Raw genomic sequence first — 24,330 nt, forward strand, 5'->3', positions numbered from 1 at the left:
CTTCTAGAGAAAGAAGAAAACTACGCAAACAAAATAAAACTTTTTATCCACAACCTTATAATAAAAGTAAAAGATTTACAAAGAAATTTTTTAACTCATACTATACAAAAAACAAAAATCCCAGAGAACCATCTAAAAAAGAAAGAATTATATGCTGGAACTGTAAACGGCCAGGACATAAATCTACAGATTGTAAAATGAAAAGAAAAATCAATGAAATATTTCACGATCAACAAGACATTAAAGAAAAATTAGAAAAATTACTTCTTTCAGAAACTGAAAATTCAGAAGAACTCAGTAGCGACCCTTCTCTAGACATAATAGAAGATGAAAGTGATACATCCTCTCAAAATTCTGAAAATATCTCAGATGGCATATGCAATTGTAAAACAATAAACGTAATTACAAAAGACATTGACAAACAATTTTTAATAGATATTATAGATAAAATAGATGATCACGAAACCAAAAAGGAATATTTATTAAAATTAAAAGATTTAGTGCAACGAGAAAATCAATTATTAACTCCACAACCTTTTAGTCTTAACAAAATAATAGAAAAATATCCCTCTCCAACACTTTTTAAACAAGTAACCACTGGTGAATTACAAGGAGAAGTTAAAAATTTAAAAACACAAATAAAAGAATTACAACAAATAGTTCACCAACATCAACTTCATCAATTGCAAGTAGACGCTAGATTAGCCCTTATAGAACCAAAAGTCCATGAATCTCCACCCACAACAATGGACAAACCCTCCACAAGCAACCCTGAAAACCATAAACAAACAAAAGAAGAAGAAGAATATATCCAGATAATAAACAAAACAAACTATCAAAAATGGTATACAAAAATCACAATACACATAGGGTATGATTTTAAACTAGAAACAATAGCACTTCTAGATACAGGAGCTGACTATAATTGTATTAGAGAAGGAATAGTTCCTACAAAATTCTATGAAAAAACATATGAAAAACTTAGTGGTGCAAACGGAAGTAGTTTGAAGGTCAACTACAAATTACCTAAAGCAAAAATCTGTAACAAAAATTATTGTTTTAAAACTCAATTTATCCTTGTAAAAAACTTAAGCCAAGAAGTTATACTAGGAACACCATTTTTTACACAAATTTATCCGTTTAAAGTTACAGAACTAGGGATTACCACAAAAATTGTAGGAGAGAAAATAATGTTTGAATTTCTATCCCCAATGAAAACAAAAGAAATCTTAGCCTTACAAAATTCAACAATAGAAAAATCTATAAATTTAATAGACGGGAAACAAAAACATATACAATATTTACAACAAGAAATAAAATACCAACATATAGAACAACAACTAAGTGATCCACAAGTGACAAATAAAATAAAAACTTTAGAAGTTGAACTACTACACCAAATATGTTCTGAACTCCCAAATGCCTTTTGGGAAAGAAAAAAACATATTGTTGAAATACCCTACGAAAAAGATTTTAACGAAAAAAATATTCCAACTAAAGCTAGACCTATTCAAATGAATCAAGAACTTTTAGAATATTGCAAAAAAGAAATACAAGAATTACTAGATAAGAACTTAATAAGAAAATCTAAATCTCCTTGGAGTTGTTCAGCATTTTATGTTAACAACCAAGCTGAAAAAGAAAGAGGAGTACCACGCTTAGTAATCAACTATAAACCCTTAAACAATGTAATACAATGGATAAGATACCCAATACCAAACAAAAGAGATCTATTAAAACGATTATATGACGCCTGTATATTCTCTAAATTTGACATGAAAAGTGGATTTTGGCAAATACAAATTGCCGAGAAGGATAAATATAAAACAGCATTCACAGTGCCTTTTGGGCATTACGAATGGAATGTTATGCCTTTCGGTTTAAAAAACGCACCATCCGAATTTCAAAATATAATGAACGAAATATTTAACCCTTACTCCACCTTCTCTATTGTATACATAGATGATGTGTTAATATATTCAAAATCCATCGACCAACACTTTAAACATCTATACACCTTTTTAAACATTGTTAAAAAGCATGGACTAGTAGTATCCGCAAAAAAGATGCAAATATTTCAAACAAAAATACGTTTTCTAGGCCACAACATATATCAAGGTACTATAACACCTATATCTAGATCTATAGAATTTGCAAATAAATTTCCAGATGAAATAAAAGAAAAATCACAATTACAAAGATTTTTAGGTTGCCTAAACTACATATCTGATTTTCTACCTAATCTACGAAAAACTATTCAACCATTGTTTCAAAGATTACAAAAGAACCCCATACCATGGTCAAGTCTGCATACTAGTCTAGTCCAGGATATCAAGAAAAAGGTTATAACACTACCATGTCTAGTCATCCCACACCCCAATGCATTCATGATAGTAGAGACAGATGCATCAGAAATAGGTTACGGGGGGATCCTTAAACAGAAAATGCCAGAGTCAACCCAAGAGTCTATAGTTCGTTTCCACTCAGGAGTATGGCTTGGACCACAAAAGAATTACTCTACAGTTAAAAAAGAAGTTTTATCTATAGTAAACTGTATTTCTAAATTTCAAGATGATTTAATAAACAAAAAGTTTTTACTACGTGTCGATTGCAAATCGGCGAAAGAGATTTTACAAAAGGATGTTAAAAACTTAGTCTCTAAACAAATATTTGCTAGATGGCAAGCTATTTTATCTGTTTTTGATTTTGATATACAATATATAAAAGGGGAAAATAATTCTTTACCTGATTTTCTAACAAGGGAGTACTTACAGGGAAAATCTCAGGATCACCAAAATGAGTGAAACACAAAAGAAACCAATGAGTGCATCAGACTACGTCAAGAATCAACCACATTTACAAGGAAAGCAATTAACCACTAGCAACCAATTCTCTGCCTTGGCGGAATTTCCTCCTTTATCCTACGCAAAAGCCGTCAACCCCCAGCCACAAAAAATATCCAATCCATCCTCCTCACAAAAAACCATAGATCAAAAATCGTCCTACTTCCTTAAACCACAACGCCAACACCTTATTACAACCTCATTTACCAAACCAATATCCCTTAAAGATCTAACCCAATATACCAACCGCATATTTTACGAAGAAAGTCAATACCTTACCGATAACCTTACCAAAAACCGCACATTCTACGAATTCATTCTCGTAGACACCAAATCAGTAGAAATAACCCACCATACCGACAAGAATGACCCAAACCTTATTTCCTACTCCACCTGCAAAATCCTCAAAGTATGCAATCCCCAAGATCTCGGATTCATAAACCTGCACACCGCAAAAGAATTCTCCATCCCGGGGTTCCATATTCCAAGATTTACCTACATAGATTACCAGAAGGCCTTTTTCCACACCCTTTACTTACGAACCTATGATCACTCCTGGTTCCTTTCCTTTGACTTTCATTGCCCCAAGACAATACCAGGATGGTTCTACGAATGGTGGTACTGGTTTGGCCCAACCGATGACATATATCCACCCCAAATACCCAAGGTTTCACTACCCTACTACACTAAACACGAAAAACACCAACTCATCGGCCCTTTACCAAAGATAGCCTTCCACATAGATATGGGAATACCCTGGATACTATCTTGGCACTACAACCTTCTACCCTTCTTACCAGAGATGCCATATTCACTAGTCCGCGAATTCAGAATCAAATGGTGGGACAAATATAACCTCGACCGCTGCTCTTTATCCAACTTGGAGAAATGGATCCAGACACATCAACAAATAAAGCAATCCATAGCTACAGTATCCCGAGCATTACCACCTATTCAAACAAAAAATTCGCCACACAAACCACCAAGTCCTACAGAATCAACAACTTCGTCCTCCGGATCCAAGAAAAGTAAAGGCAAAGAAAAACTCAAGAAACTCCTCGAGACAATAGCTATGCAAATATCCTCCTCAGACGACGAAGATGATATAACACAAGACAACAATACGCAAGACGACGATCCATTCTAAAAAAAAAAAAAAAAAAAAAAAAAAAAAAAAAAAAAAAAAAAAAAAAAAAAAAAAAAAACGTGAAAGTATCATGGTAGCAGAGCCAAAAGAATTTCGGCTTATAGTATGATATATGTTTTTCTTAAAACATCCAAGCCAAACGACGACATGTTTATTATAAACCTAAGCCTAGTGTTAAAAACCAACCTACCAGAACCTTGTCGGGAGCGTTGATAGCGTAGGTGTTCCAGGCCGTAAGACCAGAAGGCAGTGAGTCCGTTGGTAAGCCCATGCGTCTTTCGTCATCGATAAGAGTGGTTAGTTTGCATTTTTAGCATTAGATTAAGTATAATTTAAACATGGCATCTACGGTTAGGAAGTTGTTTAAGTCTAAGCATGCATCATCTTCTACATCTCAAAAAACAATTAATTCAAGAGAAATTATGTCAAAAATCACAACCTTTAATCAAGAAATATCAAAAGATCAACTACCGCATGTTAATCCACAAAATATATATCAAATAGGAACTTTTGATTTTAGAACTGCATATTCAATTAAAGAACATGAACAAACTTTATCATTACAAAATGAATTTGAAGAAATTAAACTACTTTCTTCTATGGCTTTAGAAAACTATAAAAGAAAAAACTTTAATTATATTCATTTTGGCCTAATACAATTAGCAATCAAACCTTTATCTAGAACAGGGATTGATTCCCCAATACTCATGTTATTAAGAGATAAAACACTTTTAAAATTTGAAGACTCCTTATTAGGGGCAGTACAATCAAATTTATGCAACGGAGCTATATATTTTAATTGTGCACCAAATTTTCAAGTAAGCTTACATGACCCTACAATATTTAATACTTTAGTTTTAAACGTACACTTGCCTGAAATTAAATTTCAGCAAGAAAGACATGGCTATTTGTTGTTGTATCGTCTTTACTTTAAGCAATCTACATCTGAGTTCAACCCACGATGTTTATTGCAAGATGATAAAGGCGAAACAACAATATTGGCTGCACATGGTAAAGACACACCAACCTCTACATATACACCTAAACAATTAAAATGGACAGAAATTACAATTCCTGATCAATGGAAAATTAATATTACTCAACCACCAAGAAATTTTGAACAAAGAACTATTACGAGTATAACAGAACAATATGATGGAAAAATATTATTAAACTTCGGTTCTTTCAGAGATCCACCATCATTAAAATTTAGTTCATTCCACCCACGTTCATCTTTCTCTGAGTACAGAACTGGCCAAGCTAGCACTGAATCAGAGGAAAGTGTAGAACAAATTTTAACAAAAAGCCAAGGGAAAAAACCTATTATTTTTCAAGCACCAATAGCTGAACCAGTTCAACAGTCAGAAGTGGGATCGTCTAACTTTCCTACTTCCCCAACAACTTCAGATTTTAAATCAATAAATGTTATCATAAAAACATTTACAATAGACAAAGATTACCTTAAAGAAGAATTCTTATCAGATAAAAACAAGGATAAAAGAAAATGGTACTTTCAAGCTTTTAATAAAGAAAAACTTACAATCTAGAAATAATCTATATATTTTAAACCCAGGATAGTTTTCTTCTTTCTCTAGAAGGTGGAGTGAGACGATTGTAACCATATTGTTCACAAAATGAACCCATAGTTTCTGCAAATTTAAATTTGTTACTTTGCTTTTTATCTTTGTGTTCTTGACATATTTGTAGACCTTCCTTTTTAATAAAGGCAAACAATTGACCATAGGTTATGGTATCCCATGGGATTGGTTGTCCTCCAGAATAATCTTTTAGTTTATTAATTAATCGTTCTGCGAAAAATGATGGTAATCCTGCGATGAACCGTTCTTTCCAGAAGGGTTGGTTGCAGTCGTGTCTTTGAAATATGTTGGTTACAAATATATCTTTATACCATTTAAAGTCCCCTAGTGTTGGACATCTAAGATTTGTTAAAATAAGTTTTTTACTTGTTAGTTCTTCCGAAGGGTTTCCTACAAAGTGCATGGTCATGGTGTGGAGTAATACTTCTACAGCATTTTGAACTTGGTCTTCTTCATAAAAACCATCTTCTCCTTCTACTCTTCTAGTTTCAGTATGGTTTAGAATAGAATTTTGAGTTTCTACGCCTAAAGCATTATCCCACCAAAATTTCAGGGCTCCATTGAAGCCCGAGATTAGCATGACACATGCTTGGTGGTCTGACATTCCTTTAGCTTTATAGGATAGGGTTGCCATCCCCATTTCTTGAAATAAATTCATCATTTCATATTCGGATCTACCATCTATATTCCATTCATATATGCCTTCTCCGTTGTAAAAGTTCGTTGAGGGAAATTTATGATGTTCTTCAAATAATAAGTCGGGTGGTGAGTGCCTTGGATAATATGGTTTTTTGGATGGTTGAAAGTTTCTTTTTATTCTATTTATTTCTATATCGGTTTCAGATCGAATGTTTTCGTCAATATTATTTATCCCCTTGGCTTTATCTAGTCTATCCAGTCTAGTTGAAATTGATTTTAAAATTTCATTTTCAGGAAATTTAATGGATTTTGTTAATGGTTTGAAGAGAGGTGGTGAGATTGCAGTAAAGGGTGAAGATAACGGCTGAGAGTTTGTTGTTATGTTTTTTTCGTCCTTTTCTAGTTTGTTATCAAGATTATCTATTTGTCGTGAAATAGTATGTAATATTTGACTTTGATAATTATTTTGTTCATATACTATCTTAATGTCTGCCATATATATTGAATCTTTATCATCTCGGTTTGCCCCGGTTCTAAAAGGTGTAGCGATTACTTGTCTTTGGGGAGTGTGAATTTTGATGTCTTTCAAAGGTGGATGAACTGATTTGTGTATTTCTCCGTTAGTCATTTCCCATGTGTGGTACAATGTGGAACTAGTGTTTATTGATTCATTTTTATATGGGTAGCATATGTTATTTTCTAAAGCATATGTTTCAAACCATGTGAAAAATGGAATATTTACTTCTATATTTTCCATGTAGTTATACCATATTTCTCTAAAAGTTGTAAGTTTTTCTTTATTAAAAGCTTGAAAGTACCATTTTCTTTTATCCTTGTTTTTATCTGATAAGAATTCTTCTTTAAGGTAATCTTTGTCTATTGTAAATGTTTTTATGATAACATTTATTGATTTAAAATCTGAAGTTGTTGGGGAAGTAGGAAAGTTAGACGATCCCACTTCTGACTGTTGAACTGGTTCAGCTATTGGTGCTTGAAAAATAATAGGTTTTTTCCCTTGGCTTTTTGTTAAAATTTGTTCTACACTTTCCTCTGATTCAGTGCTAGCTTGGCCAGTTCTGTACTCAGAGAAAGATGAACGTGGGTGGAATGAACTAAATTTTAATGATGGTGGATCTCTGAAAGAACCGAAGTTTAATAATATTTTTCCATCATATTGTTCTGTTATACTCGTAATAGTTCTTTGTTCAAAATTTCTTGGTGGTTGAGTAATATTAATTTTCCATTGATCAGGAATTGTAATTTCTGTCCATTTTAATTGTTTAGGTGTATATGTAGAGGTTGGTGTGTCTTTACCATGTGCAGCCAATATTGTTGTTTCGCCTTTATCATCTTGCAATAAACATCGTGGGTTGAACTCAGATGTAGATTGCTTAAAGTAAATACGATACAACAACAAATAGCCATGTCTTTCTTGCTGAAATTTAATTTCAGGCAAGTGTACGTTTAAAACTAAAGTATTAAATATTGTAGGGTCATGTAAGCTTACTTGAAAATTTGGTGCACAATTAAAATATATAGCTCCGTTGCATAAATTTGATTGTACTGCCCCTAATAAGGAGTCTTCAAATTTTAAAAGTGTTTTATCTCTTAATAACATGAGTATTGGGGAATCAATCCCTGTTCTAGATAAAGGTTTGATTGCTAATTGTATTAGGCCAAAATGAATATAATTAAAGTTTTTTCTTTTATAGTTTTCTAAAGCCATAGAAGAAAGTAGTTTAATTTCTTCAAATTCATTTTGTAATGATAAAGTTTGTTCATGTTCTTTAATTGAATATGCAGTTCTAAAATCAAAAGTTCCTATTTGATATATATTTTGTGGATTAACATGCGGTAGTTGATCTTTTGATATTTCTTGATTAAAGGTTGTGATTTTTGACATAATTTCTCTTGAATTAATTGTTTTTTGAGATGTAGAAGATGATGCATGCTTAGACTTAAACAACTTCCTAACCGTAGATGCCATGTTTAAATTATACTTAATCTAATGCTAAAAATGCAAACTAACCACTCTTATCGATGACGAAAGACGCATGGGCTTACCAACGGACTCACTGCCTTCTGGTCTTACGGCCTGGAACACCTACGCTATCAACGCTCCCGACAAGGTTCTGGTAGGTTGGTTTTTAACACTAGGCTTAGGTTTATAATAAACATGTCGTCGTTTGGCTTGGATGTTTTAAGAAAAACATATATCATACTATAAGCCGAAATTCTTTTGGCTCTGCTACCATACGTTCTTTAACAAAACCCAGGATAAAATATATAGATTATTTTTTCTAGATTGTAATATAACTAGAGTAAAACCAGTGTATAAATAAGCAAATTAACTTAAAATATAGATAAGAGGGATGATTAAACTTACTTTATTTAAACTTGGTTAAAATACAAGAGTAAAGATACAAACTTTGAAAACAAACTTATGAAAATTGGAGAGTAGGATGTATAGGGAATTTGTGAATGATCGCTAAAAACACTCTGCCCTCTCCTATTCCTCTCACTTCCTTATTTATACAAAGCTGTGTGAAGTTGCGTAAGTTGTTGTCGACGTGTCCTATTTTTGACATTGCGAGAGATGAGTAATCCTTTGTTGATTGAAGTCTTTGTCTTGTTATAATACTGAAGTCTTCATTTCTTGGTCTTGAAGTCTTGTATTGATAGTTGAGCTGTTGCATAATTGTCTTTTTGTCTTCATCTTGTCTTGAAAATTGGAGTGTTGATGGAGTCGGTGGAAGAGGTAGCTTCTACAAAACTATATACTGAATATATATGTATTTATATTACAAGCACATAACTTAAAGATATAATAAAAGAGCTCTACCATGATACTTTCACGTTTTTTTTTTTTTTTTTTTTTTTTTTTTTTTTTTTAGAATGGATCGTCGTCTTGCGTATTGTTGTCTTGTGTTATATCATCTTCGTCGTCTGAGGAGGATATTTGCATAGCTATTGTCTCGAGGAGTTTCTTGAGTTTTTCTTTGCCTTTACTTTTCTTGGATCCGGAGGACGAAGTTGTTGATTCTGTAGGACTTGGTGGTTTGTGTGGCGAATTTTTTGTTTGAATAGGTGGTAATGCTCGGGATACTGTAGCTATGGATTGCTTTATTTGTTGATGTGTCTGGATCCATTTCTCCAAGTTGGATAAAGAGCAGCGGTCGAGGTTATATTTGTCCCACCATTTGATTCTGAATTCGCGGACTAGTGAATATGGCATCTCTGGTAAGAAGGGTAGAAGGTTGTAGTGCCAAGATAGTATCCAGGGTATTCCCATATCTATGTGGAAGGCTATCTTTGGTAAAGGGCCGATGAGTTGGTGTTTTTCGTGTTTAGTGTAGTAGGGTAGTGAAACCTTGGGTATTTGGGGTGGATATATGTCATCGGTTGGGCCAAACCAGTACCACCATTCGTAGAACCATCCTGGTATTGTCTTGGGGCAATGAAAGTCAAAGGAAAGGAACCAGGAGTGATCATAGGTTCGTAAGTAAAGGGTGTGGAAAAAGGCCTTCTGGTAATCTATGTAGGTAAATCTTGGAATATGGAACCCCGGGATGGAGAATTCTTTTGCGGTGTGCAGGTTTATGAATCCGAGATCTTGGGGATTGCATACTTTGAGGATTTTGCAGGTGGAGTAGGAAATAAGGTTTGGGTCATTCTTGTCGGTATGGTGGGTTATTTCTACTGATTTGGTGTCTACGAGAATGAATTCGTAGAATGTGCGGTTTTTGGTAAGGTTATCGGTAAGGTATTGACTTTCTTCGTAAAATATGCGGTTGGTATATTGGGTTAGATCTTTAAGGGATATTGGTTTGGTAAATGAGGTTGTAATAAGGTGTTGGCGTTGTGGTTTAAGGAAGTAGGACGATTTTTGATCTATGGTTTTTTGTGAGGAGGATGGATTGGATATTTTTTGTGGCTGGGGGTTGACGGCTTTTGCGTAGGATAAAGGAGGAAATTCCGCCAAGGCAGAGAATTGGTTGCTAGTGGTTAATTGCTTTCCTTGTAAATGTGGTTGATTCTTGACGTAGTCTGATGCACTCATTGGTTTCTTTTGTGTTTCACTCATTTTGGTGATCCTGAGATTTTCCCTGTAAGTACTCCCTTGTTAGAAAATCAGGTAAAGAATTATTTTCCCCTTTTATATATTGTATATCAAAATCAAAAACAGATAAAATAGCTTGCCATCTAGCAAATATTTGTTTAGAGACTAAGTTTTTAACATCCTTTTGTAAAATCTCTTTCGCCGATTTGCAATCGACACGTAGTAAAAACTTTTTGTTTATTAAATCATCTTGAAATTTAGAAATACAGTTTACTATAGATAAAACTTCTTTTTTAACTGTAGAGTAATTCTTTTGTGGTCCAAGCCATACTCCTGAGTGGAAACGAACTATAGACTCTTGGGTTGACTCTGGCATTTTCTGTTTAAGGATCCCCCCGTAACCTATTTCTGATGCATCTGTCTCTACTATCATGAATGCATTGGGGTGTGGGATGACTAGACATGGTAGTGTTATAACCTTTTTCTTGATATCCTGGACTAGACTAGTATGCAGACTTGACCATGGTATGGGGTTCTTTTGTAATCTTTGAAACAATGGTTGAATAGTTTTTCGTAGATTAGGTAGAAAATCAGATATGTAGTTTAGGCAACCTAAAAATCTTTGTAATTGTGATTTTTCTTTTATTTCATCTGGAAATTTATTTGCAAATTCTATAGATCTAGATATAGGTGTTATAGTACCTTGATATATGTTGTGGCCTAGAAAACGTATTTTTGTTTGAAATATTTGCATCTTTTTTGCGGATACTACTAGTCCATGCTTTTTAACAATGTTTAAAAAGGTGTATAGATGTTTAAAGTGTTGGTCGATGGATTTTGAATATATTAACACATCATCTATGTATACAATAGAGAAGGTGGAGTAAGGGTTAAATATTTCGTTCATTATATTTTGAAATTCGGATGGTGCGTTTTTTAAACCGAAAGGCATAACATTCCATTCGTAATGCCCAAAAGGCACTGTGAATGCTGTTTTATATTTATCCTTCTCGGCAATTTGTATTTGCCAAAATCCACTTTTCATGTCAAATTTAGAGAATATACAGGCGTCATATAATCGTTTTAATAGATCTCTTTTGTTTGGTATTGGGTATCTTATCCATTGTATTACATTGTTTAAGGGTTTATAGTTGATTACTAAGCGTGGTACTCCTCTTTCTTTTTCAGCTTGGTTGTTAACATAAAATGCTGAACAACTCCAAGGAGATTTAGATTTTCTTATTAAGTTCTTATCTAGTAATTCTTGTATTTCTTTTTTGCAATATTCTAAAAGTTCTTGATTCATTTGAATAGGTCTAGCTTTAGTTGGAATATTTTTTTCGTTAAAATCTTTTTCGTAGGGTATTTCAACAATATGTTTTTTTCTTTCCCAAAAGGCATTTGGGAGTTCAGAACATATTTGGTGTAGTAGTTCAACTTCTAAAGTTTTTATTTTATTTGTCACTTGTGGATCACTTAGTTGTTGTTCTATATGTTGGTATTTTATTTCTTGTTGTAAATATTGTATATGTTTTTGTTTCCCGTCTATTAAATTTATAGATTTTTCTATTGTTGAATTTTGTAAGGCTAAGATTTCTTTTGTTTTCATTGGGGATAGAAATTCAAACATTATTTTCTCTCCTACAATTTTTGTGGTAATCCCTAGTTCTGTAACTTTAAACGGATAAATTTGTGTAAAAAATGGTGTTCCTAGTATAACTTCTTGGCTTAAGTTTTTTACAAGGATAAATTGAGTTTTAAAACAATAATTTTTGTTACAGATTTTTGCTTTAGGTAATTTGTAGTTGACCTTCAAACTACTTCCGTTTGCACCACTAAGTTTTTCATATGTTTTTTCATAGAATTTTGTAGGAACTATTCCTTCTCTAATACAATTATAGTCAGCTCCTGTATCTAGAAGTGCTATTGTTTCTAGTTTAAAATCATACCCTATGTGTATTGTGATTTTTGTATACCATTTTTGATAGTTTATTTTGTTTATTATCTGGATATATTCTTCTTCTTCTTTTGTTTGTTTATGGTTTTCAGGGTTGCTTGTGGAGGGTTTGTCCATTGTTGTGGGTGGAGATTCATGGACTTTTGGTTCTATAAGGGCTAATCTAGCGTCTACTTGCAATTGATGAAGTTGATGTTGGTGAACTATTTGTTGTAATTCTTTTATTTGTGTTTTTAAATTTTTAACTTCTCCTTGTAATTCACCAGTGGTTACTTGTTTAAAAAGTGTTGGAGAGGGATATTTTTCTATTATTTTGTTAAGACTAAAAGGTTGTGGAGTTAATAATTGATTTTCTCGTTGCACTAAATCTTTTAATTTTAATAAATATTCCTTTTTGGTTTCGTGATCATCTATTTTATCTATAATATCTATTAAAAATTGTTTGTCAATGTCTTTTGTAATTACGTTTATTGTTTTACAATTGCATATGCCATCTGAGATATTTTCAGAATTTTGAGAGGATGTATCACTTTCATCTTCTATTATGTCTAGAGAAGGGTCGCTACTGAGTTCTTCTGAATTTTCAGTTTCTGAAAGAAGTAATTTTTCTAATTTTTCTTTAATGTCTTGTTGATCGTGAAATATTTCATTGATTTTTCTTTTCATTTTACAATCTGTAGATTTATGTCCTGGCCGTTTACAGTTCCAGCATATAATTCTTTCTTTTTTAGATGGTTCTCTGGGATTTTTGTTTTTTGTATAGTATGAGTTAAAAAATTTCTTTGTAAATCTTTTACTTTTATTATAAGGTTGTGGATAAAAAGTTTTATTTTGTTTGCGTAGTTTTCTTCTTTCTCTAGAAGGTGGAGTGAGACGATTGTAACCATATTGTTCACAAAATGAACCCATAGTTTCTGCAAATTTAAATTTGTTACTTTGCTTTTTATCTTTGTGTTCTTGACATATTTGTAGACCTTCCTTTTTAATAAAGGCAAACAATTGACCATAGGTTATGGTATCCCATGGGATTGGTTGTCCTCCAGAATAATCTTTTAGTTTATTAATTAATCGTTCTGCGAAAAATGATGGTAATCCTGCGATGAACCGTTCTTTCCAGAAGGGTTGGTTGCAGTCGTGTCTTTGAAATATGTTGGTTACAAATATATCTTTATACCATTTAAAGTCCCCTAGTGTTGGACATCTAAGATTTGTTAAAATAAGTTTTTTACTTGTTAGTTCTTCCGAAGGGTTTCCTACAAAGTGCATGGTCATGGTGTGGAGTAATACTTCTACAGCATTTTGAACTTGGTCTTCTTCATAAAAACCATCTTCTCCTTCTACTCTTCTAGTTTCAGTATGGTTTAGAATAGAATTTTGAGTTTCTACGCCTAAAGCATTATCCCACCAAAATTTCAGGGCTCCATTGAAGCCCGAGATTAGCATGACACATGCTTGGTGGTCTGACATTCCTTTAGCTTTATAGGATAGGGTTGCCATCCCCATTTCTTGAAATAAATTCATCATTTCATATTCGGATCTACCATCTATATTCCATTCATATATGCCTTCTTCGTTGTAAAAGTTCGTTGAGGGAAATTTATGATGTTCTTCAAATAATAAGTCGGGTGGTGAGTGCCTTGGATAATATGGTTTTTTGGATGGTTGAAAGTTTCTTTTTATTCTATTTATTTCTATATCGGTTTCAGATCGAATGTTTTCGTCAATATTATTTATCCCCTTGGCTTTATCTAGTCTATCCAGTCTAGTTGAAATTGATTTTAAAATTTCATTTTCAGGAAATTTAATGGATTTTGTTAATGGTTTGAAGAGAGGTGGTGAGATTGCAGTAAAGGGTGAAGATAACGGCTGAGAGTTTGTTGTTATGTTTTTTTCGTCCTTTTCTAGTTTGTTATCAAGATTATCTATTTGTCGTGAAATAGTATGTAATATTTGACTTTGATAATTATTTTGTTCATATACTATCTTAATGTCTGCCATATATATTGAATCTTTATCATCTCGGTTTGCCCCGGTTCTAAAAGGTGTAGCGATTACTTGTCTTTGGGGAGTGTGAATTTTGATGTCTTTCAAAGGTGGATGAACTGATTTGTGTATTTCTCCGTTAGTCATTTCCCATGTGTGGTACAATGTGGAACTAGTGTTTATTGATTCATTTTTATATGGGTAGCATATGTTATTTTCTAAAGCATATGTTTCAAACCATGTGAAAAATGGAATATTTACTTCTATATTTTCCATGTAGTTATACCATATTTCTCTAAAAGTTGTAAGTTTTTCTTTATTAAAAGCTTGAAAGTACCATTTTCTTTTATCCTTGTTTTTATCTGATAAGAATTCTTCTTTAAGGTAATCTTTGTCTATTGTAAATGTTTTTATGATAACATTTATTGATTTAAAATCTGAAGTTGTTGGGGAAGTAGGAAAGTTAGACGATCCCACTTCTGACTGTTGAACTGGTTCAGCTATTGGTGCTTGAAAAATAATAGGTTTTTTCCCTTGGCTTTTTGTTAAAATTTGTTCTACACTTTCCTCTGATTCAGTGCTAGCTTGGCCAGTTCTGTACTCAGAGAAAGATGAACGTGGGTGGAATGAACTAAATTTTAATGATGGTGGATCTCTGAAAGAACCGAAGTTTAATAATATTTTTCCATCATATTGTTCTGTTATACTCGTAATAGTTCTTTGTTCAAAATTTCTTGGTGGTTGAGTAATATTAATTTTCCATTGATCAGGAATTGTAATTTCTGTCCATTTTAATTGTTTAGGTGTATATGTAGAGGTTGGTGTGTCTTTACCATGTGCAGCCAATATTGTTGTTTCGCCTTTATCATCTTGCAATAAACATCGTGGGTTGAACTCAGATGTAGATTGCTTAAAGTAAATACGATACAACAACAAATAGCCATGTCTTTCTTGCTGAAATTTAATTTCAGGCAAGTGTACGTTTAAAACTAAAGTATTAAATATTGTAGGGTCATGTAAGCTTACTTGAAAATTTGGTGCACAATTAAAATATATAGCTCCGTTGCATAAATTTGATTGTACTGCCCCTAATAAGGAGTCTTCAAATTTTAAAAGTGTTTTATCTCTTAATAACATGAGTATTGGGGAATCAATCCCTGTTCTAGATAAAGGTTTGATTGCTAATTGTATTAGGCCAAAATGAATATAATTAAAGTTTTTTCTTTTATAGTTTTCTAAAGCCATAGAAGAAAGTAGTTTAATTTCTTCAAATTCATTTTGTAATGATAAAGTTTGTTCATGTTCTTTAATTGAATATGCAGTTCTAAAATCAAAAGTTCCTATTTGATATATATTTTGTGGATTAACATGCGGTAGTTGATCTTTTGATATTTCTTGATTAAAGGTTGTGATTTTTGACATAATTTCTCTTGAATTAATTGTTTTTTGAGATGTAGAAGATGATGCATGCTTAGACTTAAACAACTTCCTAACCGTAGATGCCATGTTTAAATTATACTTAATCTAATGCTAAAAATGCAAACTAACCACTCTTATCGATGACGAAAGACGCATGGGCTTACCAACGGACTCACTGCCTTCTGGTCTTACGGCCTGGAACACCTACGCTATCAACGCTCCCGACAAGGTTCTGGTAGGTTGGTTTTTAACACTAGGCTTAGGTTTATAATAAACATGTCGTCGTTTGGCTTGGATGTTTTAAGAAAAACATATATCATACTATAAGCCGAAATTCTTTTGGCTCTGATACCATACGTTCTTTTTTTTTCTCGGTTTTAGCCTGTTTCGGGACAAAATGGGTATAAGTGTTGTCTAAACACTCCTAATTCAACCCGAACTCCTATAATTAGTCAAATGCATTGGATTGCAACATATTTTGAACCCAGGATAAAATATATAGATTATTTTTTCTAGATTGTAATATAACTAGAGTAAAACCAGTGTATAAATAAGCAAATTAACTTAAAATATAGATAAGAGGGATGATTAAACTTACTTTATTTAAACTTGGTTAAAATACAAGAGTAAAGATACAAACTTTGAAAACAAACTTATGAAAATTGGAGAGTAGGATGTATAGGGAATTTGTGAATGATCGCTAAAAACACTCTGCCCTCTCCTATTCCTCTCACTTCCTTATTTATACAAAGCTGTGTGAAGTTGCGTAAGTTGTTGTCGACGTGTCCTATTTTTGACATTGCGAGAGATGAGTAATCCTTTGTTGATTGAAGTCTTTGTCTTGTTATAATACTGAAGTCTTCATTTCTTGGTCTTGAAGTCTTGTATTGATAGTTGAGCTGTTGCATAATTGTCTTTTTGTCTTCATCTTGTCTTGAAAATTGGAGTGTTGATGGAGTCGGTGGAAGAGGTAGCTTCTACAAAACTATATACTGAATATATATGTATTTATATTACAAGCACATAACTTAAAGATATAATAAAAGAGCTCTACCATGATACTTTCACGTTTTTTTTTTTTTTTTTTTTTTTTTTTTTTTTTTTTAGAATGGATCGTCGTCTTGCGTATTGTTGTCTTGTGTTATATCATCTTCGTCGTCTGAGGAGGATATTTGCATAGCTATTGTCTCGAGGAGTTTCTTGAGTTTTTCTTTGCCTTTACTTTTCTTGGATCCGGAGGACGAAGTTGTTGATTCTGTAGGACTTGGTGGTTTGTGTGGCGAATTTTTTGTTTGAATAGGTGGTAATGCTCGGGATACTGTAGCTATGGATTGCTTTATTTGTTGATGTGTCTGGATCCATTTCTCCAAGTTGGATAAAGAGCAGCGGTCGAGGTTATATTTGTCCCACCATTTGATTCTGAATTCGCGGACTAGTGAATATGGCATCTCTGGTAAGAAGGGTAGAAGGTTGTAGTGCCAAGATAGTATCCAGGGTATTCCCATATCTATGTGGAAGGCTATCTTTGGTAAAGGGCCGATGAGTTGGTGTTTTTCGTGTTTAGTGTAGTAGGGTAGTGAAACCTTGGGTATTTGGGGTGGATATATGTCATCGGTTGGGCCAAACCAGTACCACCATTCGTAGAACCATCCTGGTATTGTCTTGGGGCAATGAAAGTCAAAGGAAAGGAACCAGGAGTGATCATAGGTTCGTAAGTAAAGGGTGTGGAAAAAGGCCTTCTGGTAATCTATGTAGGTAAATCTTGGAATATGGAACCCCGGGATGGAGAATTCTTTTGCGGTGTGCAGGTTTATGAATCCGAGATCTTGGGGATTGCATACTTTGAGGATTTTGCAGGTGGAGTAGGAAATAAGGTTTGGGTCATTCTTGTCGGTATGGTGGGTTATTTCTACTGATTTGGTGTCTACGAGAATGAATTCGTAGAATGTGCGGTTTTTGGTAAGGTTATCGGTAAGGTATTGACTTTCTTCGTAAAATATGCGGTTGGTATATTGGGTTAGATCTTTAAGGGATATTGGTTTGGTAAATGAGGTTGTAATAAGGTGTTGGCGTTGTGGTTTAAGGAAGTAGGACGATTTTTGATCTATGGTTTTTTGTGAGGAGGATGGATTGGATATTTTTTGTGGCTGGGGGTTGACGGCTTTTGCGTAGGATAAAGGAGGAAATTCCGCCAAGGCAGAGAATTGGTTGCTAGTGGTTAATTGCTTTCCTTGTAAATGTGGTTGATTCTTGACGTAGTCTGATGCACTCATTGGTTTCTTTTGTGTTTCACTCATTTTGGTGATCCTGAGATTTTCCCTGTAAGTACTCCCTTGTTAGAAAATCAGGTAAAGAATTATTTTCCCCTTTTATATATTGTATATCAAAATCAAAAACAGATAAAATAGCTTGCCATCTAGCAAATATTTGTTTAGAGACTAAGTTTTTAACATCCTTTTGTAAAATCTCTTTCGCCGATTTGCAATCGACACGTAGTAAAAACTTTTTGTTTATTAAATCATCTTGAAATTTAGAAATACAGTTTACTATAGATAAAACTTCTTTTTTAACTGTAGAGTAATTCTTTTGTGGTCCAAGCCATACTCCTGAGTGGAAACGAACTATAGACTCTTGGGTTGACTCTGGCATTTTCTGTTTAAGGATCCCCCCGTAACCTATTTCTGATGCATCTGTCTCTACTATCATGAATGCATTGGGGTGTGGGATGACTAGACATGGTAGTGTTATAACCTTTTTCTTGATATCCTGGACTAGACTAGTATGCAGACTTGACCATGGTATGGGGTTCTTTTGTAATCCTTGAAACAATGGTTGAATAGTTTTTCGTAGATTAGGTAGAAAATCAGATATGTAGTTTAGGCAACCTAAAAATCTTTGTAATTGTGATTTTTCTTTTATTTCATCTGGAAATTTATTTGCAAATTCTATAGATCTAGATATAGGTGTTATAGTACCTTGATATATGTTGTGGCCTAGAAAACGTATTTTTGTTTGAAATATTTGCATCTTTTTTGCGGATACTACTAGTCCATGCTTTTTAACAATGTTTAAAAAGGTGTATAGATGTTTAAAGTGTTGGTCGATGGATTTTGAATATATTAACACATCATCTATGTATACAATAGAGAAGGTGGAGTAAGGGTTAAATATTTCGTTCATTATATTTTGAAATTCGGATGGTGCGTTTTTTAAACCGAAAGGCATAACATTCCATTCGTAATGCCCAAAAGGCACTGTGAATGCTGTTTTATATTTATCCTTCTCGGCAATTTGTATTTGCCAAAATCCACTTTTCATGTCAAATTTAGAGAATATACAGGCGTCATATAATCGTTTTAATAGATCTCTTTTGTTTGGTATTGGGTATCTTATCCATTGTATTACATTGTTTAAGGGTTTATAGTTGATTACTAAGCGTGGTACTCCTCTTTCTTTTTCAGCTTGGTTGTTAACATAAAATGCTGAACAACTCCAAGGAGATTTAGATTTTCTTATTAAGTTCTTATCTAGTAATTCTTGTATTTCTTTTTTGCAATATTCTAAAAGTTCTTGATTCATTTGAATAGGTCTAGCTTTAGTTGGAATATTTTTTTCGTTAAAATCTTTTTCGTAGGGTATTTCAACAATATGTTTTTTTCTTTCCCAAAAGGCATTTGGGAGTTCAGAACATATTTGGTGTAGTAGTTCAACTTCTAAAGTTTTTATTTTATTTGTCACTTGTGGATCACTTAGTTGTTGTTCTATATGTTGGTATTTTATTTCTTGTTGTAAATATTGTATATGTTTTTGTTTCCCGTCTATTAAATTTATAGATTTTTCTATTGTTGAATTTTGTAAGGCTAAGATTTCTTTTGTTTTCATTGGGGATAGAAATTCAAACATTATTTTCTCTCCTACAATTTTTGTGGTAATCCCTAGTTCTGTAACTTTAAACGGATAAATTTGTGTAAAAAATGGTGTTCCTAGTATAACTTCTTGGCTTAAGTTTTTTACAAGGATAAATTGAGTTTTAAAACAATAATTTTTGTTACAGATTTTTGCTTTAGGTAATTTGTAGTTGACCTTCAAACTACTTCCGTTTGCACCACTAAGTTTTTCATATGTTTTTTCATAGAATTTTGTAGGAACTATTCCTTCTCTAATACAATTATAGTCAGCTCCTGTATCTAGAAGTGCTATTGTTTCTAGTTTAAAATCATACCCTATGTGTATTGTGATTTTTGTATACCATTTTTGATAGTTTATTTTGTTTATTATCTGGATATATTCTTCTTCTTCTTTTGTTTGTTTATGGTTTTCAGGGTTGCTTGTGGAGGGTTTGTCCATTGTTGTGGGTGGAGATTCATGGACTTTTGGTTCTATAAGGGCTAATCTAGCGTCTACTTGCAATTGATGAAGTTGATGTTGGTGAACTATTTGTTGTAATTCTTTTATTTGTGTTTTTAAATTTTTAACTTCTCCTTGTAATTCACCAGTGGTTACTTGTTTAAAAAGTGTTGGAGAGGGATATTTTTCTATTATTTTGTTAAGACTAAAAGGTTGTGGAGTTAATAATTGATTTTCTCGTTGCACTAAATCTTTTAATTTTAATAAATATTCCTTTTTGGTTTCGTGATCATCTATTTTATCTATAATATCTATTAAAAATTGTTTGTCAATGTCTTTTGTAATTACGTTTATTGTTTTACAATTGCATATGCCATCTGAGATATTTTCAGAATTTTGAGAGGATGTATCACTTTCATCTTCTATTATGTCTAGAGAAGGGTCGCTACTGAGTTCTTCTGAATTTTCAGTTTCTGAAAGAAGTAATTTTTCTAATTTTTCTTTAATGTCTTGTTGATCGTGAAATATTTCATTGATTTTTCTTTTCATTTTACAATCTGTAGATTTATGTCCTGGCCGTTTACAGTTCCAGCATATAATTCTTTCTTTTTTAGATGGTTCTCTGGGATTTTTGTTTTTTGTATAGTATGAGTTAAAAAATTTCTTTGTAAATCTTTTACTTTTATTATAAGGTTGTGGATAAAAAGTTTTATTTTGTTTGCGTAGTTTTCTTCTTTCTCTAGAAGGTGGAGTGAGACGATTGTAACCATATTGTTCACAAAATGAACCCATAGTTTCTGCAAATTTAAATTTGTTACTTTGCTTTTTATCTTTGTGTTCTTGACATATTTGTAGACCTTCCTTTTTAATAAAGGCAAACAATTGACCATAGGTTATGGTATCCCATGGGATTGGTTGTCCTCCAGAATAATCTTTTAGTTTATTAATTAATCGTTCTGCGAAAAATGATGGTAATCCTGCGATGAACCGTTCTTTCCAGAAGGGTTGGTTGCAGTCGTGTCTTTGAAATATGTTGGTTACAAATATATCTTTATACCATTTAAAGTCCCCTAGTGTTGGACATCTAAGATTTGTTAAAATAAGTTTTTTACTTGTTAGTTCTTCCGAAGGGTTTCCTACAAAGTGCATGGTCATGGTGTGGAGTAATACTTCTACAGCATTTTGAACTTGGTCTTCTTCATAAAAACCATCTTCTCCTTCTACTCTTCTAGTTTCAGTATGGTTTAGAATAGAATTTTGAGTTTCTACGCCTAAAGCATTATCCCACCAAAATTTCAGGGCTCCATTGAAGCCCGAGATTAGCATGACACATGCTTGGTGGTCTGACATTCCTTTAGCTTTATAGGATAGGGTTGCCATCCCCATTTCTTGAAATAAATTCATCATTTCATATTCGGATCTACCATCTATATTCCATTCATATATGCCTTCTCCGTTGTAAAAGTTCGTTGAGGGAAATTTATGATGTTCTTCAAATAATAAGTCGGGTGGTGAGTGCCTTGGATAATATGGTTTTTTGGATGGTTGAAAGTTTCTTTTTATTCTATTTATTTCTATATCGGTTTCAGATCGAATGTTTTCGTCAATATTATTTATCCCCTTGGCTTTATCTAGTCTATCCAGTCTAGTTGAAATTGATTTTAAAATTTCATTTTCAGGAAATTTAATGGATTTTGTTAATGGTTTGAAGAGAGGTGGTGAGATTGCAGTAAAGGGTGAAGATAACGGCTGAGAGTTTGTTGTTATGTTTTTTTCGTCCTTTTCTAGTTTGTTATCAAGATTATCTATTTGTCGTGAAATAGTATGTAATATTTGACTTTGATAATTATTTTGTTCATATACTATCTTAATGTCTGCCATATATATTGAATCTTTATCATCTCGGTTTGCCCCGGTTCTAAAAGGTGTAGCGATTACTTGTCTTTGGGGAGTGTGAATTTTGATGTCTTTCAAAGGTGGATGAACTGATTTGTGTATTTCTCCGTTAGTCATTTCCCATGTGTGGTACAATGTGGAACTAGTGTTTATTGATTCATTTTTATATGGGTAGCATATGTTATTTTCTAAAGCATATGTTTCAAACCATGTGAAAAATGGAATATTTACTTCTATATTTTCCATGTAGTTATACCATATTTCTCTAAAAGTTGTAAGTTTTTCTTTATTAAAAGCTTGAAAGTACCATTTTCTTTTATCCTACGCAAAAGCCGTGAAAGAAAAACATATATCATACTATAAGCCGAAATTCTTTTGGCTCTGATACCATACGTTCTTTAACAAAACCCAGGATAAAATATATAGATTATTTTTTCTAGATTGTAATATAACTAGAGTAAAACCAGTGTATAAATAAGCAAATTAACTTAAAATATAGATAAGAGGGATGATTAAACTTACTTTATTTAAACTTGGTTAAAATACAAGAGTAAAGATACAAACTTTGAAAACAAACTTATGAAAATTGGAGAGTAGGATGTATAGGGAATTTGTGAATGATCGCTAAAAACACTCTGCCCTCTCCTATTCCTCTCACTTCCTTATTTATACAAAGCTGTGTGAAGTTGCGTAAGTTGTTGTCGACGTGTCCTATTTTTGACATTGCGAGAGATGAGTAATCCTTTGTTGATTGAAGTCTTTGTCTTGTTATAATACTGAAGTCTTCATTTCTTGGTCTTGAAGTCTTGTATTGATAGTTGAGCTGTTGCATAATTGTCTTTTTGTCTTCATCTTGTCTTGAAAATTGGAGTGTTGATGGAGTCGGTGGAAGAGGTAGCTTCTACAAAACTATATACTGAATACATATGTATTTATATTACAAGCACATAACTTAAAGATATAATAAAAGAGCTCTACCATGATACTTTCACGTTTTTTTTTTTTTTTTTTTTTTTTTTTTTTTTTTTTTTTTTTTTTTTTTTTTTTAGAATGGATCGTCGTCTTGCGTATTGTTGTCTTGTGTTATATCATCTTCGTCGTCTGAGGAGGATATTTGCATAGCTATTGTCTCGAGGAGTTTCTTGAGTTTTTCTTTGCCTTTACTTTTCTTGGATCCGGAGGACGAAGTTGTTGATTCTGTAGGACTTGGTGGTTTGTGTGGCGAATTTTTTGTTTGAATAGGTGGTAATGCTCGGGATACTGTAGCTATGGATTGCTTTATTTGTTGATGTGTCTGGATCCATTTCTCCAAGTTGGATAAAGAGCAGCGGTCGAGGTTATATTTGTCCCACCATTTGATTCTGAATTCGCGGACTAGTGAATATGGCATCTCTGGTAAGAAGGGTAGAAGGTTGTAGTGCCAAGATAGTATCCAGGGTATTCCCATATCTATGTGGAAGGCTATCTTTGGTAAAGGGCCGATGAGTTGGTGTTTTTCGTGTTTAGTGTAGTAGGGTAGTGAAACCTTGGGTATTTGGGGTGGATATATGTCATCGGTTGGGCCAAACCAGTACCACCATTCGTAGAACCATCCTGGTATTGTCTTGGGGCAATGAAAGTCAAAGGAAAGGAACCAGGAGTGATCATAGGTTCGTAAGTAAAGGGTGTGGAAAAAGGCCTTCTGGTAATCTATGTAGGTAAATCTTGGAATATGGAACCCCGGGATGGAGAATTCTTTTGCGGTGTGCAGGTTTATGAATCCGAGATCTTGGGGATTGCATACTTTGAGGATTTTGCAGGTGGAGTAGGAAATAAGGTTTGGGTCATTCTTGTCGGTATGGTGGGTTATTTCTACTGATTTGGTGTCTACGAGAATGAATTCGTAGAATGTGCGGTTTTTGGTAAGGTTATCGGTAAGGTATTGACTTTCTTCGTAAAATATGCGGTTGGTATATTGGGTTAGATCTTTAAGGGATATTGGTTTGGTAAATGAGGTTGTAATAAGGTGTTGGCGTTGTGGTTTAAGGAAGTAGGACGATTTTTGATCTATGGTTTTTTGTGAGGAGGATGGATTGGATATTTTTTGTGGCTGGGGGTTGACGGCTTTTGCGTAGGATAAAGGAGGAAATTCCGCCAAGGCAGAGAATTGGTTGCTAGTGGTTAATTGCTTTCCTTGTAAATGTGGTTGATTCTTGACGTAGTCTGATGCACTCATTGGTTTCTTTTGTGTTTCACTCATTTTGGTGATCCTGAGATTTTCCCTGTAAGTACTCCCTTGTTAGAAAATCAGGTAAAGAATTATTTTCCCCTTTTATATATTGTATATCAAAATCAAAAACAGATAAAATAGCTTGCCATCTAGCAAATATTTGTTTAGAGACTAAGTTTTTAACATCCTTTTGTAAAATCTCTTTCGCCGATTTGCAATCGACACGTAGTAA

General features: G+C 33.2%; 6 protein-coding genes across 6 annotated transcripts; 1 reads left to right on the forward strand and 5 right to left on the reverse strand.

The window, feature by feature from the left end:
• Window positions 1-2,796: 2,796 nt before the first annotated feature.
• LOC147924313 (uncharacterized) lies at window positions 2,797-3,990 on the forward strand. Its single transcript, XM_087494345.1, has one exon. The coding sequence runs from the start codon at window positions 2,797-2,799 to the stop codon at window positions 3,988-3,990; it is 1,194 nt and encodes a 397-aa protein (XP_087350471.1).
• A 1,563-nt stretch (window positions 3,991-5,553) lies between these two features.
• Window positions 5,554-7,484, reverse strand: LOC147924314 (uncharacterized). Its single transcript, XM_087496715.1, has one exon. The coding sequence runs from the start codon at window positions 6,982-6,984 to the stop codon at window positions 5,554-5,556; it is 1,431 nt and encodes a 476-aa protein (XP_087352841.1). The 5' UTR covers window positions 6,985-7,484.
• Window positions 7,485-9,117: 1,633 nt separating this feature from the next.
• LOC147924315 (uncharacterized) lies at window positions 9,118-10,311 on the reverse strand. Its single transcript, XM_087494127.1, has one exon. The coding sequence runs from the start codon at window positions 10,309-10,311 to the stop codon at window positions 9,118-9,120; it is 1,194 nt and encodes a 397-aa protein (XP_087350253.1).
• A 6,438-nt stretch (window positions 10,312-16,749) lies between these two features.
• LOC147924316 (uncharacterized) lies at window positions 16,750-17,943 on the reverse strand. The gene has a single exon (XM_087494128.1). The coding sequence runs from the start codon at window positions 17,941-17,943 to the stop codon at window positions 16,750-16,752; it is 1,194 nt and encodes a 397-aa protein (XP_087350254.1).
• A 2,103-nt stretch (window positions 17,944-20,046) lies between these two features.
• On the reverse strand, window positions 20,047-22,135 carry LOC147924317 (uncharacterized). The gene is made up of 2 exons (XM_087496716.1): window positions 20,240-22,135; window positions 20,047-20,079 (listed from the first exon to the last, which is right to left on the reverse strand). Exons 1-2 carry the CDS (start codon window positions 22,133-22,135, stop codon window positions 20,047-20,049), a joined length of 1,929 nt encoding a protein of 642 aa, XP_087352842.1.
• Window positions 22,136-22,934: 799 nt separating this feature from the next.
• Window positions 22,935-24,128, reverse strand: LOC147924318 (uncharacterized). The gene has a single exon (XM_087494120.1). It carries the CDS (start codon window positions 24,126-24,128, stop codon window positions 22,935-22,937), a length of 1,194 nt encoding a protein of 397 aa, XP_087350246.1.
• Between the last annotated feature and the right edge of the window lie 202 nt (window positions 24,129-24,330).

The sequence above is a fragment of the Camelina sativa genome, chromosome 17 (genome assembly GCF_030686135.1).
Source record: "Camelina sativa cultivar CO46 ecotype springtype chromosome 17, ASM3068613v1".
Lineage (NCBI taxonomy): Eukaryota > Viridiplantae > Streptophyta > Magnoliopsida > Brassicales > Brassicaceae > Camelina > Camelina sativa.